Source organism: Condylura cristata, unplaced genomic scaffold (genome assembly GCF_000260355.1).
Source record: "Condylura cristata isolate star-nosed mole 26May11 unplaced genomic scaffold, ConCri1.0 scaffold00038, whole genome shotgun sequence".
Lineage (NCBI taxonomy): Eukaryota > Metazoa > Chordata > Mammalia > Eulipotyphla > Talpidae > Condylura > Condylura cristata.
In genome coordinates, this window is record NW_004567139.1 from 1,003,907 (window position 1) to 1,015,561 (window position 11,655).

General features: G+C 60.4%; 1 protein-coding gene across 1 annotated transcript in view; it reads right to left on the reverse strand.

The window, feature by feature from the left end:
• Window positions 1-4,812: 4,812 nt before the first annotated feature.
• SCN4A (sodium channel, voltage gated, type IV alpha subunit) overlaps window positions 4,813-11,655 on the reverse strand; it is a 27,024-nt gene continuing 20,181 nt past the window's right edge. Inside the window, exons 17-24 of the mRNA XM_004693439.1 lie at window positions 11,154-11,327; window positions 10,554-10,676; window positions 9,213-9,491; window positions 8,881-8,934; window positions 8,515-8,652; window positions 7,943-8,047; window positions 7,068-7,338; window positions 4,813-6,038 (exon numbers count right to left, since the gene is read on the reverse strand). Coding sequence (XP_004693496.1) covers window positions 4,813-6,038; window positions 7,068-7,338; window positions 7,943-8,047; window positions 8,515-8,652; window positions 8,881-8,934; window positions 9,213-9,491; window positions 10,554-10,676; window positions 11,154-11,327 — 2,370 coding nt within the window. The remainder of the gene's footprint in view (window positions 6,039-7,067; window positions 7,339-7,942; window positions 8,048-8,514; window positions 8,653-8,880; window positions 8,935-9,212; window positions 9,492-10,553; window positions 10,677-11,153; window positions 11,328-11,655) is intronic.

Consider the following 11,655-nt stretch of genomic DNA (forward strand, 5'->3'; position numbering starts at 1 on the left):
CGCCCGAGTCCGGCCCGAGCTCGCAGCAACGGCAGAGGCTCCGGGGGAAAGCGTGTAACTGCCCAGACGGCAGCCTGTCCCCTCCCTGCCTCTCCCCCATCAGGCCTCTTCCTGCCATGCAAATGGGGACCCAGGGGAGGCACCAGCTCTCTGGGGACCCTGGGGGAAGGCAGGTTCTCTTGTCAGCTGGGCTGCTAAGGTTCAAAGTTCACCATTGGGCACCGTAGCGCGTGCACAGTGGGCATTCCTGGGAGTCAGGGGCCTCTGAGTCTCCTGTGGCCTGTCCAGTGTCTCCCCGCTGCCCATCACGCCCAGGGCCCACCAGCCTCCATCCCCGGACCTGCATTCCCAAGCTCTCTGCACCGGGGGATGAGTGTCGGTGGGGCCCCTCTGCCATGGGCGGGCCTGCAGGAAGACGAGCACCAAGGGAGGATGGCCCGCGGGTGCCGGGGGCAGCGGTGGGCCCGGGCCAGGCGCCTGGAGAGGCCTCTTGCTTGGCGGCCATGTTGGGCCTGGGGAGCTGAGCCGCCCCGGCTTGCCAGGGTTTGTGGGAGCTTCGGAGGTGGGGGCTGGGGTGCTGAGGGCTTAGAGGAGACCCAGCCACCGTGAGCAGACCTGCTGTTCACAGCTGCAGGCCTCTTGGGTGGGGGCCAGGAGGTCCGCGTGGGGGAGCCCTGAGGTTCAGAAACTCAAAGGCTCTGGCTTGATCTTGCCAGGTAGCAGAATGTTGGCTGAAACCACAGTGTTCGGGAGCTGGAGTCTCTGTCCCGCCCCGCCCCTGCCCCGTGGGGAGGGTCCCTTGTGCAGTCCCGGTGCCCACTGAACACGGCAGGCAGGCGGGCACCGCAGCCCCTGGCTCAGCACGCCCTCCTGACTCCCCAAGGCGCCGGGTCCTACAAGTCTTCTGCCGCCATCTCGAGTCCCTGCAACCTCCCAGTCTCTGGCGGTCAGCGGGTCTGTTCAAGGCACCGAGAGGTGGGCACCCACTCCCGGGCTGGTGGTGAGGAAAGCAGGGGTCTGGATGCCCACCCGGCAGGCACCGTGTGTGGGGGGTCAGCCCCCAGGCCCCAGGAGCACGGAGCTGAGGAAAGTGGGAACAGGACTGTTACAGTTTCATCCAAGGAACAGCTCGTTCTGGGCAGCCCAGATGTTCTTGCTGTTTCCAGATGTTCCCAATGAAAAAACATTTCTCTGAAAAGGTGTCAGATGTTCAGTTCACAGAACAAACAGCCCAGGAATATAAACATCACCTGGGGTGAGCCTGGGGACCATGGGCCCTGGACTGGTGGGGGTAGCTGGAGACTCCCAGAGGAACAGGGGCAAATCCGGGGGGCTCTTTCTTCAGTAAGTTACCTCCTTGGTTAGCTTTGGGACTAGGGCGCCCCCAAAGTTGGAAGGATGAGGGGAGCAGGCCTGGGACTCTGCGTGTGTGGCTCACCTGGCATCGGGCCCCGGGTGGTGTGGGGGGGCTGGGGCCCAGGGGCTGGGGGGGGTGCTCAGCATTCTCCAAACACATATGTGCACACCCCGAGGGTGGGATGTAAATGTGTCCTTTGGACTTCATCCCCATTCATGCCAGGCTAGGAGCTGTTGGCAGGGGCCCGTGGGGGCTCAGGGGGCACCATCCCCCGGAGGGTTATTTGTCACCGCTGGGGCTGTGCTGTTCCCTCCCTAGTGACAACAGTGCTGAGCTCTGAATGGGGCTCGTGACGCCCCTCTTTCCCAGAACAGGGAAACCTAAGCCCACTCCTGCCTCTGCCCCCGGCTACCTCGGCTGCACACCCCGATATCCCTCCGGCAGCCCCACCCCACCTTTCCAGGAACACAGCCTCAAAACAAGAGGGGGGGTGGAGGGGGAGGGACAGGAGCTCAGACTTGGGGCAGCAAAGGGAGGGACCCCAGCCACTCTGGGAGAGGGGCCAGCGACCTCAGTGTGCAGCGAAGGGCTCAGACCTCTGCCCCGCCCATGTCTCCCCTCCCCACAGATCCACTGGACTCGCAGCTCCGGCCAGGAGTCCTGCTGGTTCAGGAGGGCCAGCCTTGGGGCCCGGCCTGCAGGGCACCAGCCGAAAGCCTCAAGTTACCTGCCGGTGGCTAACCAGGTGTCCCGCCACACTCGGGAGCCGCTGGCATCCAGAGGCCTGAAGGCCCCATGGCGGGGGCGGGGAGGGACAAGGTCTCACAAAGCCGTCGGGGGCCCCACAGGCCAACAGCACCCCGGTGAAGCAGCCCTGTTAGAGACCCAGTCACCTCACTTCTGTGAAACAGAAATAAGGGTGACGACGCACCCTTCACACGGCAGTTGTGGGACCCCGGAAATCCTGGAGAAGTGAGAGGAGCCCGCGCCCCCGGTGAGGAGCTCAGAGAACCTGGCAGGGAGGCTGGACACCCCCACACAAAGGGACCGCACATGGAGGGGGCTGGGGAGACTCACCGAGCAGAGGAAATTCACAGGGAGGTCTGGGGCTCAAACTCATCAGTCCCTGCCTGTGGGTGCCATATCACCCCAGAATGCAGAAACCCTGACTCATTGTTTGCTGGTGTGGAGGAGTCCGAAATCCAGGTGTAGAACAAAAGCTTATACGTGAACTTGTCTTCCACCCCCTGGGACTGGGGGTTGAACCCACTCTAGCACACACAGGAACCTGGGCTCTTGGGTCGGGTCACAGGCAGGGTCCCCTGGAGGCTCTCTGGGGGAGTCGGGGGCGCACTGTGAGGCCCACGATGGGAGTCTGGGGGTGAGCAGAGGAGGGGGCTTCCGGGGACGAGGGGCTCGGGACGCAGGGTCCCAGGGCCTAGTCTCTGGCCACGGGTGGGGAGAAGGGGTGGGGCTGCCTGCAGGGGAGGCGCGAGGCTGGACTCCAGGCCTCCTTCTGTGGAGGGAGGGGGGCCCTGTGTACCCTGCCTCCCGCCCCCCCAGAGGCTCTGTCTCCCTGGCGTGGCTCCAGTCCTCCGGGCTGTTCTCTGCAGGTCCGTGTCTGCACGCAGGGGCGCAGAAGGAAGACACCCTCACGCTGAGGCGCCGAGAGGAGGCTTTATTATATCAGAACTGTACAAAGGACTCAGGCACTTGCCTGGCTTGGGCCTGCTCCCACCTGGACGTGGAGTGAAGGGTGTGGGCCTGCATGGGAGGGCCCGAGGCAGGGGAGGCCGCCGTCTGCACACCACCCTGTCCATAGAGGCTCTCGGGGCCGTGCCAGTTGGCAGGGAGGGGCAGGCAGTGGACAGGGTGCTGGTCAGGGAGAAGCTGACCCGCTGGGGTTCACCAGCCTCTTTCCCCAGAGAGACGGGGAGGAGGTCAGCACAGGCTGGGGGCAGCGGAGGGAGGAACCAGAGCGATGGGAGGAGCAGACTCCGGAGTGGGAGGGGGCGCCCGGGCCGGGCAGAGCAGGACGGACGCAGGCGCGGGGGGCGGGGGCACCCCACACCCCGCACACACGTGTCGCTCTGGAGGTTTTGCTGCTTCCTGAGTTTAATCAAACTGTTCACGAGAAACAAGAAGACAGAAGAGGAACTAACGGGAACTCAGCGTGCAAACGTGCCATGCGGTCACGCTCACACACGCTGGCACAGGGGCACATCCCCACGCCCCGAGCTGCAGTGCAGGGGGGCCGGCCCGTGGCTCTCACACACCCCAGGTACAAAGCTCCCACAGCACATACACAAGGACACGAACCGGTGACCCCTCCTCCCGCGTGGCCTGGGCGCCCTCTGGGAGCCAGGAGGGCCTGGCACCGCCATGCCCAGACCACTCCCTCTGGCTCTCCAGGCAGCAGGAAGCTGGGAGGCTGGACCTCAGCTGGGTTGCTGTGCTCAGGCCTCAGCACGGAAATCTCTCTCGTGGGCTCGACTGTAACACTCTTAGGATCACTTTGGGGAGGGGGCGACAAAGGGGTGAGCTGGGGTGTGTGGAGGAGGGGAGCTCTGAGGCCTGGGGAGACTAGGTGCCCCAGGGGTGCTGATGGAGGAGCCAGGAAGGGAGGAGAGGAACAGGAAACTTCTTCCCAAGCACAGGGACCTTAGCTCCATCCTAGATGTGGGTGTTCGGAGCCCCTGGGGTCAATAAGCCCCAGGCAGTGATTCCCAGGGGTGGGGTGGGAGTGGGGGTGCTTCTTAGGAAAAGACAATTTCCAGGTGGAACCCTCCCTTCTGTTCTTCACCAAGGGAGTGGTGGTTTGAACAAGGGAGCGGGGGTTTGGACAATGGACAAACCAGGACATTGTTTCAGGACTCACAAACCCAGGCTGAGGTGTCAGAATCCAGCAGCCAATCAGGTTTGCGGAGCTATTTCTGGACCAATGACATTTCCCTTTTCCAGAAAAATTCCTGAGTAGGTAGGGTGACCCTGCGTCTCAGAGACAGGGGGAAGGCTGGCAGGCTCTGGGTCAGGTGTCTGCTCTCATCTTTGAGGTGAGCTTTGAGGTGAGCTTTGTCAACCAGCCACAGTGTGGGGGGCCTGGGAGGGGCCCTTAGTTCTTTAGTCTCAGGTGGCAGGAGGGCAGCCTGGCTCCTCCCCTTGGGGGGGGCAGAAATTCTGATGTTCTGACCTCCTCTGGGGGTCAGGCCCACCAGGTGAGAATAACTTGAAGGCAAAACCATGGCGGTGGGAGGCTCAGGTCCAGTGTGGTGCCCCTGGGATGCCACCCCATTTCCCATAGTCTGGGGAGGCAGGTGCTCCGGCCAGGGTGTCAGCCCCATGGAGGCCAAATCCTGTCCCCTGTGAGGGAGCCGGATCAACTCCAGACTCAGCGAGCAGGCGCCATGGGAAGCTCTGGTTGTGCCAGGCTCAGTTGGCCACCCCGATGCCACCTGCTAGACAAGAGATTCCTTGACCCCTGGGCGCACCGTCTGTCCTGGAGGTGGGGGCAGAGGGAGGGTGGAGTCTGGGGGGCTGATGGGTGTGGGCTCTATAGCAGGTCCAGCATCCTCTGTTGCACCCCCATCCTCAACTGGGCTCTGCACCTCGCCGTTCTCTCTCTCAGGGCCGTACATCTTGCTCATGGACTCGGCGATCAGTCCCTCTTTCTCAGGGGCCGCATCCCCACCGCCCTCCTGGTTGTGGCGGTACATGTAGGACGCCTGCTTCACGGAGCGCTGCAGCAGGTGCCGGCGGTAGGCCCTCTGGATCTTGATGGCGCACACCTCCTCGTGCTTCCGCTTGAGCGTGGTGGTGATGGGCTCGTAGGAGACCTTGGAGGGGTTGGCGGCCATGAACTTCTCCTCCATGGTCTGCTTGAGGGTGTCCATTTCCCCAGAGTCACCCAGGACCTCTTTGGTGAGGGCAAAAAGGATGTCCAGGCAGTGGATCTTGTCTCCGGGCACCATGGGCAGGTCCAACGTGATGAGCTTAATCTTGTTGGGCTTGGCAATCCTTAGTGGCTCCTGCAGGGTGTCCACAAAGTCAGACAGGCGGCTGTAGGCAATGAACTGTGTGGCATCGGGGTCAAACTTCTCCCAGGTCTCATAGAACATCTCAAAATCGTCCTCACTGAGGGGCTCACTGCTCTCCTCCGTGGCCACATTGAAGTTCTCCAGGATGATGGCGATGTACATGTTGACCACGATGAGGAAGGAGATGATAATGTAGCTGCAGAAGAAGCAGATGCCGATGGAGGGGTTGCCACAGTCACCCTTGATGCTGGAGCCCGGGTTCTCAAGGGTGGGGTCACAGTCAGGGGGCCCACTGTTGAGGATGGGGTTCAGAAGTCCATCCCAGCCAGCTGATGTGGTGATCTCGAACAGGCAGATGATGCTGTTGCCGAAGGTCTCAAAGTTGAACATGTCATCGATGCCTGACTCCTTCTTGACATAGGCAAAGTTGGACATGCCAAAGATGGAGTAGATGAACATGACCAGGAAGAGGAGGAGGCCGATGTTGAAGAGGGCAGGTAGCGACATCATGAGGGCGAAGAGCAATGTCCGGATGCCCTTGGCCCCACGGATCAGCCGCAGGACACGACCGATCCGTGCCAGGCGGATCACACGGAACAGAGTGGGTGACACGAAGTACTTCTGGATCAGGTCAGAGAGCGCCAGGCCTGCAAGGAGGAGCTGATGAGGATGCTGATGCTGCCCTGAGGGTGTGAGGCTGGGGGCTGGGGACAGCCTGGTGTGCTCTTCCCTGGGAAGCAGCAGCAATAGCCCAACCCTCAAAGCACAGCCTGAAAGAGTTCACCCATCAGGTGGGGCTCCCTAGGATTCTGGGCAGGGCCCTCATCTTTGTCCTGAGTACTGAATGGAAGTGGTTATGCCAAAGTTGATGATGTGAGGGTGAACCCCATTCCCAGGACTTTGCAGATGCTGTAGACGAGGGAGAGAGGGAGCGAAGGAGGACTGTGTGTGTGTGTGACTCAGGCATGTCTCTTCATTTTGTGTCAGTTTCCTTATCTATAAAATGGTGGAGATGACAGTACAATGTGTTGCTTAGTGACAGGGATACTGTTTGAGGAATGCATCACTTGGAAATTTCATCACTGTGCAAACATCAGAGTATAACTGCACAGATCCAAGCCGCTCTGCCTGGGCACCTGGTTGGTACGTTACAATATGGCCCATGTGACAACCATCACAGAATGGTCCAGCATTGACCAGAATGTCATTTGGCTCAGTTATCCATGACTACACCTGCCTCAAGTCTTGGTTACGACCAGCGAGTGAGCTAATGCCAGGCAGACACACAGCAGCCTTCATACAAACTGTGCGCTGGTCAATGGTAGCTAGTTACTTCTGTACTAGGATGTACACACACATCCGTGCACTTTTTTTTCTATCTTAAGTGGACACTGGAACTGATTTATGTTTCCTACTAAGCACATGGGCCCCTGAATGTGCACTGACTGTCAGGTAAATATTTCTGAAGTACTTTGATGTGTGTGCAGGTGATAGGCTACCTGCAAGTCCACCCTTCCATGCCATTGTACATTGAGTGTGAAGGCTGGATGCATAGGCCTGTGCATGAGTGTCTGTGCGCGTGTGTGAGCAGGCCAGGTACCTGGACAGGTGTGTGCACACAAGGACAGGAGCACCAGGCCTTTCTGAACGACTCAGCCCAGCTCTGCCCTGCTCACCCACGATAGACAAGATGACGACCACAAAGTCGAAGATGTTCCAGCCGATGGTGAAGTAATAGTGGCGCAGGGCGAACATCTTGAGCACACACTCCCCCGTGAAGATGATGATGAAGACCATGTTGATGTAGTACAGGATGTCCACCTTCAGCTCACTCTGGTCATCCGTCTCCACCATCATGGTGACCATGTTGAGGCAGATGAGGATCATGATGGTAATGTCGAACACCTGCTTAGTCACGAAGTCGTACACCAAGCCCTGGATCTTATTCTGCGGCCCGATGGTGGTGCAGGTGTGCACACAGCGGACACGGACGATGGTGGTGGGGCCCACATGGGGCACAACAGGGAGCAGGAGATGCAGGGTGGTATGGGGGGGCATGAGAAGAAGAGAGGGGGGGTGGGGGGGAGGCATGGAAAGGGAGGGAAAGGAGGTGTCAGGGCTTGTGGTGGGTGACCAGGGAAGGGAGCAGGACTCATACCCCACTGGATGGGGTCCATGGGCCTCCTTGCTCTGGGGTCCCCTCTTCCTGTTCAGGTCCCCCCAGGAACCCTACTTCTCCCAAAGCCATTGCTCACTAGGGAGGGCTTCTGGACATCCTCTTCCTCCCCTTCTAGGGGTCCTCCTCCTGAAGGCCACGAGGTGAGGATGGCCAGAGGAGGGCTGTGGGGGAGGGGGAGATGTAAACCAGCCTGAGTTCATCAGGCGGCAGCAGCATTTGCCTGCGGTATCTTTGTGCACTTACAAAGTGGTGCCCTCCCGGCAGGTGGCATCATGCCAGGAACCGAGCCTGGTGGGCTCTAGTTTGTCTCCATTTGCCCCCTGGGGCAAGAGCCTCTATAGGCTGTGGGAAGAGGGGCGTAGGGGGCTGTACCTGGGGCCGGGGAATTGGCTTCTGAGGCTTCTTGGAGCCAAGCTTCTTCATGGCATTATAGTATTTCTTCTGTTCCTCTGTCATGAAGATGTCTTTCCCTCCAAAGTATAATGGGATGGGGTCCATAAGATGGGGTTCATCTTTCTCTGCCTACTTAAGGCACCACCCTCGAGGCAGCCCCTACCCCAGGAGGGAGGGCTGAGGGGAGGGGGGCTCGTGGAGGGGCCAGAGGTGGAAGCTTAAGGGAGGCAGGGGCTCAGGGGTCCAGAGAAGGGAGGGAGGAGGGTGGGGTAACAGGTGGAAGGAAGAGGGCCAGCATTTGCTCAGTTTGCTTGGGTCCAATGTCCATCAATACCTCAGTGGGTCCCAGCATAACCCCAGGAGGGAGGTGGCATCATTATCATTTTATAGATAAGGACAGTGAGACTCAAGGAGGCCAGGTCACTTATTCAAGGTCACCTGGGGGGGGATCTGAGCCCAGGCTGGCAGCCAGAAATATGGGTGCCGAGGAGGCAGTGTGTGTGGATGAATGAAGGAATGTGTGGAGGAGGGAGGCTGGGCTGGATACTCATCTTCTTCTTCTGCTGGTTGAAGTTGTCGATGATGACACCAATGAAGAGGTTCAGGGTGAAGAAGGACCCGAAGATGATGAAGATGACAAAATAAAGGTACATGTAGATGTTCACCTCGTACTTGGGCTGTTCCTCCTTCTGCAGGGGCCACAGAATGGGATGAGGTGAGCTGGGGGGACTTAGGGGCACACACTGGCTACCCCTGCCCCCCTTGCGTTGTGAAAGGGCCCATCCACCCCCAGGCTGCGGGGGTGTGGCGCCAGGGTGGGGAGGGCAGAGTGTGCCTCTGTGTCCCTGCCATCTGAGTCCTCCCCCTGGGCTCCCATCCCCTCCCCGCCCCGACACATCTTGGGGACTCCCACTCACCTCCCGGGAGTCCACGGCTGCATACATGATGTCCATCCAGCCCTTGAAGGTGGCCTGAGACACAGTGGTTGGGTCCAGAGGAGGCTGGGTGTCAGGGGTGGGGGCTGCTCTCTGCCCCCATCATCCACCAGCTCCCTCCCTGGCCCATCTGGCCTTCCCAGAGCCTCACTGGGTAAGCATCAAATATACCAGAGAGCTTTAGACACTACTTCAGAGTCCCACAGCATGAGAAGCAGGACGGATGGCTCCCAACAAGGAGCAGCAGTGGGCTCAGGTACAGGAGCACCCAGGGGCAGCACCTTGTTTCATGCAGGGGCAGCAGTGACACTCACCACCTGCAGGAGGGAGAGGTAACCCAAACCCACGTTGTCATAGTTGACCTTGACATTGAGCCAGCGGACCTGGCCCGTGTGCATCAGGCTCTCGCACTCAGACTTGTTGTTGACCTCGGAGATGTCAAACCTCTCAGAGGTGGTGGTGTTGATGCAGTAGTAGAACTTTCCAGCAAACAGGTTGACACCCATGATGCTGAAGATGAGCCAGAAGATGAGGCAGACGAGCAGCACGTTCATGATGGAGGGGATGGCTCCCAGGAGGGCGTTCACCACCACCTGGGCACCGGGCAGGTGTTATGCCAGATCTCCAGGGAGAGCTGGTCTCCTCTGACAGAGGGCTTTCCCCCTACAGAAATCAGGGAACCTGCAGCTCTGGGCATCAGCATTCAGGGAAGGCTTCCTGGAGGAAGGCCAACCTGAAGCCACATCTGGGAGGCTATGTGGGGATGGGGGGGACAAGGGCTAGGAGCTGGGTTTGGGGAGGGCTCTCTGCTTGGCTGGCTCCACCAGCCCCTAGTGGGTGCTGGACTTCTCTGGAAGCAGCCAAGCCACGGGTCACCAGGCAGGAGACAAACACTCCTTCCTCGGCCCCCATAGGAAACTCAGCCCCCGTGACCCAGCTACAGAATTAGAGACACACACAGACGCAGAAGTGAAGTCACCGAGGGCTCCACAACAGCTCGACTCCTGGGCTGAGACCCTGGCCCAGCCACCCTGGCCAACTTTATTGTGTCAGGCTGGGCTGAGTCTGAGAAAGTCCTTTAAGGAGAAGCTGTTTCGTGGCCTCGAGACGCAGTGGGTGGAGACACCCTGGGAAGCTCTGTTCCTGCCAGAGGCACCAGCCAGCTGTGTGCCCAGGCACAGGTCATTTCCCCTGTAGGGAGGGGGCCCAGGTCTGGATGCATAAGCAAGAAGGTGCTACTGGGGCCTCGCACCCTCCTGGCTTGCACCCAGCTGAGTCACGGAGGTCTGTGCCCCGCGTGGGTCTTGTCCCCACACCCTCCCTTTACTGGGGTGGGGGGCCCCACTTGTTCTAACCAAAGGCTATGCTTGTCTGGTGCTTCCACTCTGAAGGGCCAAGGCTAGGAGGCCCGGTACCTTCCCTCTCGCTTAGACCTCAGAACCCCGGGGACCCCAGTGTGAGGTTGGCAGAAGTCCCCATAAACCCACACAGTGGCTTTCCAGCCTCTGCCCTGCCCTCCCGCCCTCGCAGTCCTCCATCCTCTGCTGCCCCCCGGCGGTGGCAGAGACTAAGACAGGGCCTGACCATCCGCGGGCCACCAGAACAGACAAGCCCCTGTACTTGGCCTGCCTGGTCAGAGACGCCTCAGCACCCACCCTCATGCCCTCGAATCGGGACAGTGCCCTCAGGGGACGCAGGGCTCGAAGCGTCCGCAGGGATTTGATGGGTCCCAGCTCCGAGTAGCCGAGCCAGTTGGCCACCAGGCTGATGATGGAGACCTGCAGAGGGAGGTCGGGAGATAAGGAGGTGCAGGACCCCAGTCTCCTCCCAAATCCAAGGTCACAGTCCGTGCAGACAGGGCCCCCGGGGGCCTTCCTGAACTCAGGTCTGGAGTGCCTCTCCCCAGCCCTCCCTGTCTCCCCCAGCATCTATAGCAGCCTGGGCTTCCTCTCAGCAATGTCATCAATTAACAGGGATGACGATAAACAGGGTCGGGGTAACAGGACCCGCCTCCCTTACAAGCCTGTGAGTCCATCGAAGAGGAGGGAAAATGGTCCCCTAACCTCGGCAAGGGCTGTAAGTAACACTCAACGCACCCCCCTTGCCCGCCAGGCTCCCCTTTCTCTCAGAAGGAGGGGGTATGCCACCCCTGACTCCCTGGGCAGCTGTGCCTGAGGAACCTAGCCCCTGTGTTTGGGGGTGCAGTGCTACTGGGATCCGAGGCTGCATGGCCTTGGCGGGCGGGGCCGACTCACGTCCACGATGAGGAAGTCCAGCCAGCACCAGGCGTTGGTGAAGTAGACCTTGAAGCCGTAGGCCACCCACTTGAGCAGCATCTCGATGATGAAGATGTAGGTGAAGACCTTGTCGGCGTACTCCAGGATGGTGCGGATCACGCGCCGCTGCTCGATGTAGATGTCCTCGAAGGCCTGGGGGGCAGCGCGGGGTGGCCTCAGTCCCCAGCCTGACACCGCTGTTCCCAGACGCCTGGCACCAGGGCCTGGTCGGGGGAAGGCTGAGGCTTCTTCCGCACTCTGCCACCCCTCACGGGGCTGAGGCTCTGCCACCCCTCACAGGGCTGAGGCCCTGCCACCCCTCACGGGGCTGAGGCTCTGCCACCCCTCACGGGGCTGAGGCCCTGCCACCCCTCACGGGGCTGAGGCTCTGCCACCCCTCACGGGGCTGAGGCCCTGCCACCCCTCACGGGGTTGAGGCTCTGCCACCCCTCACGGGGCTGAGGCCCTGCCACCCCCTCAC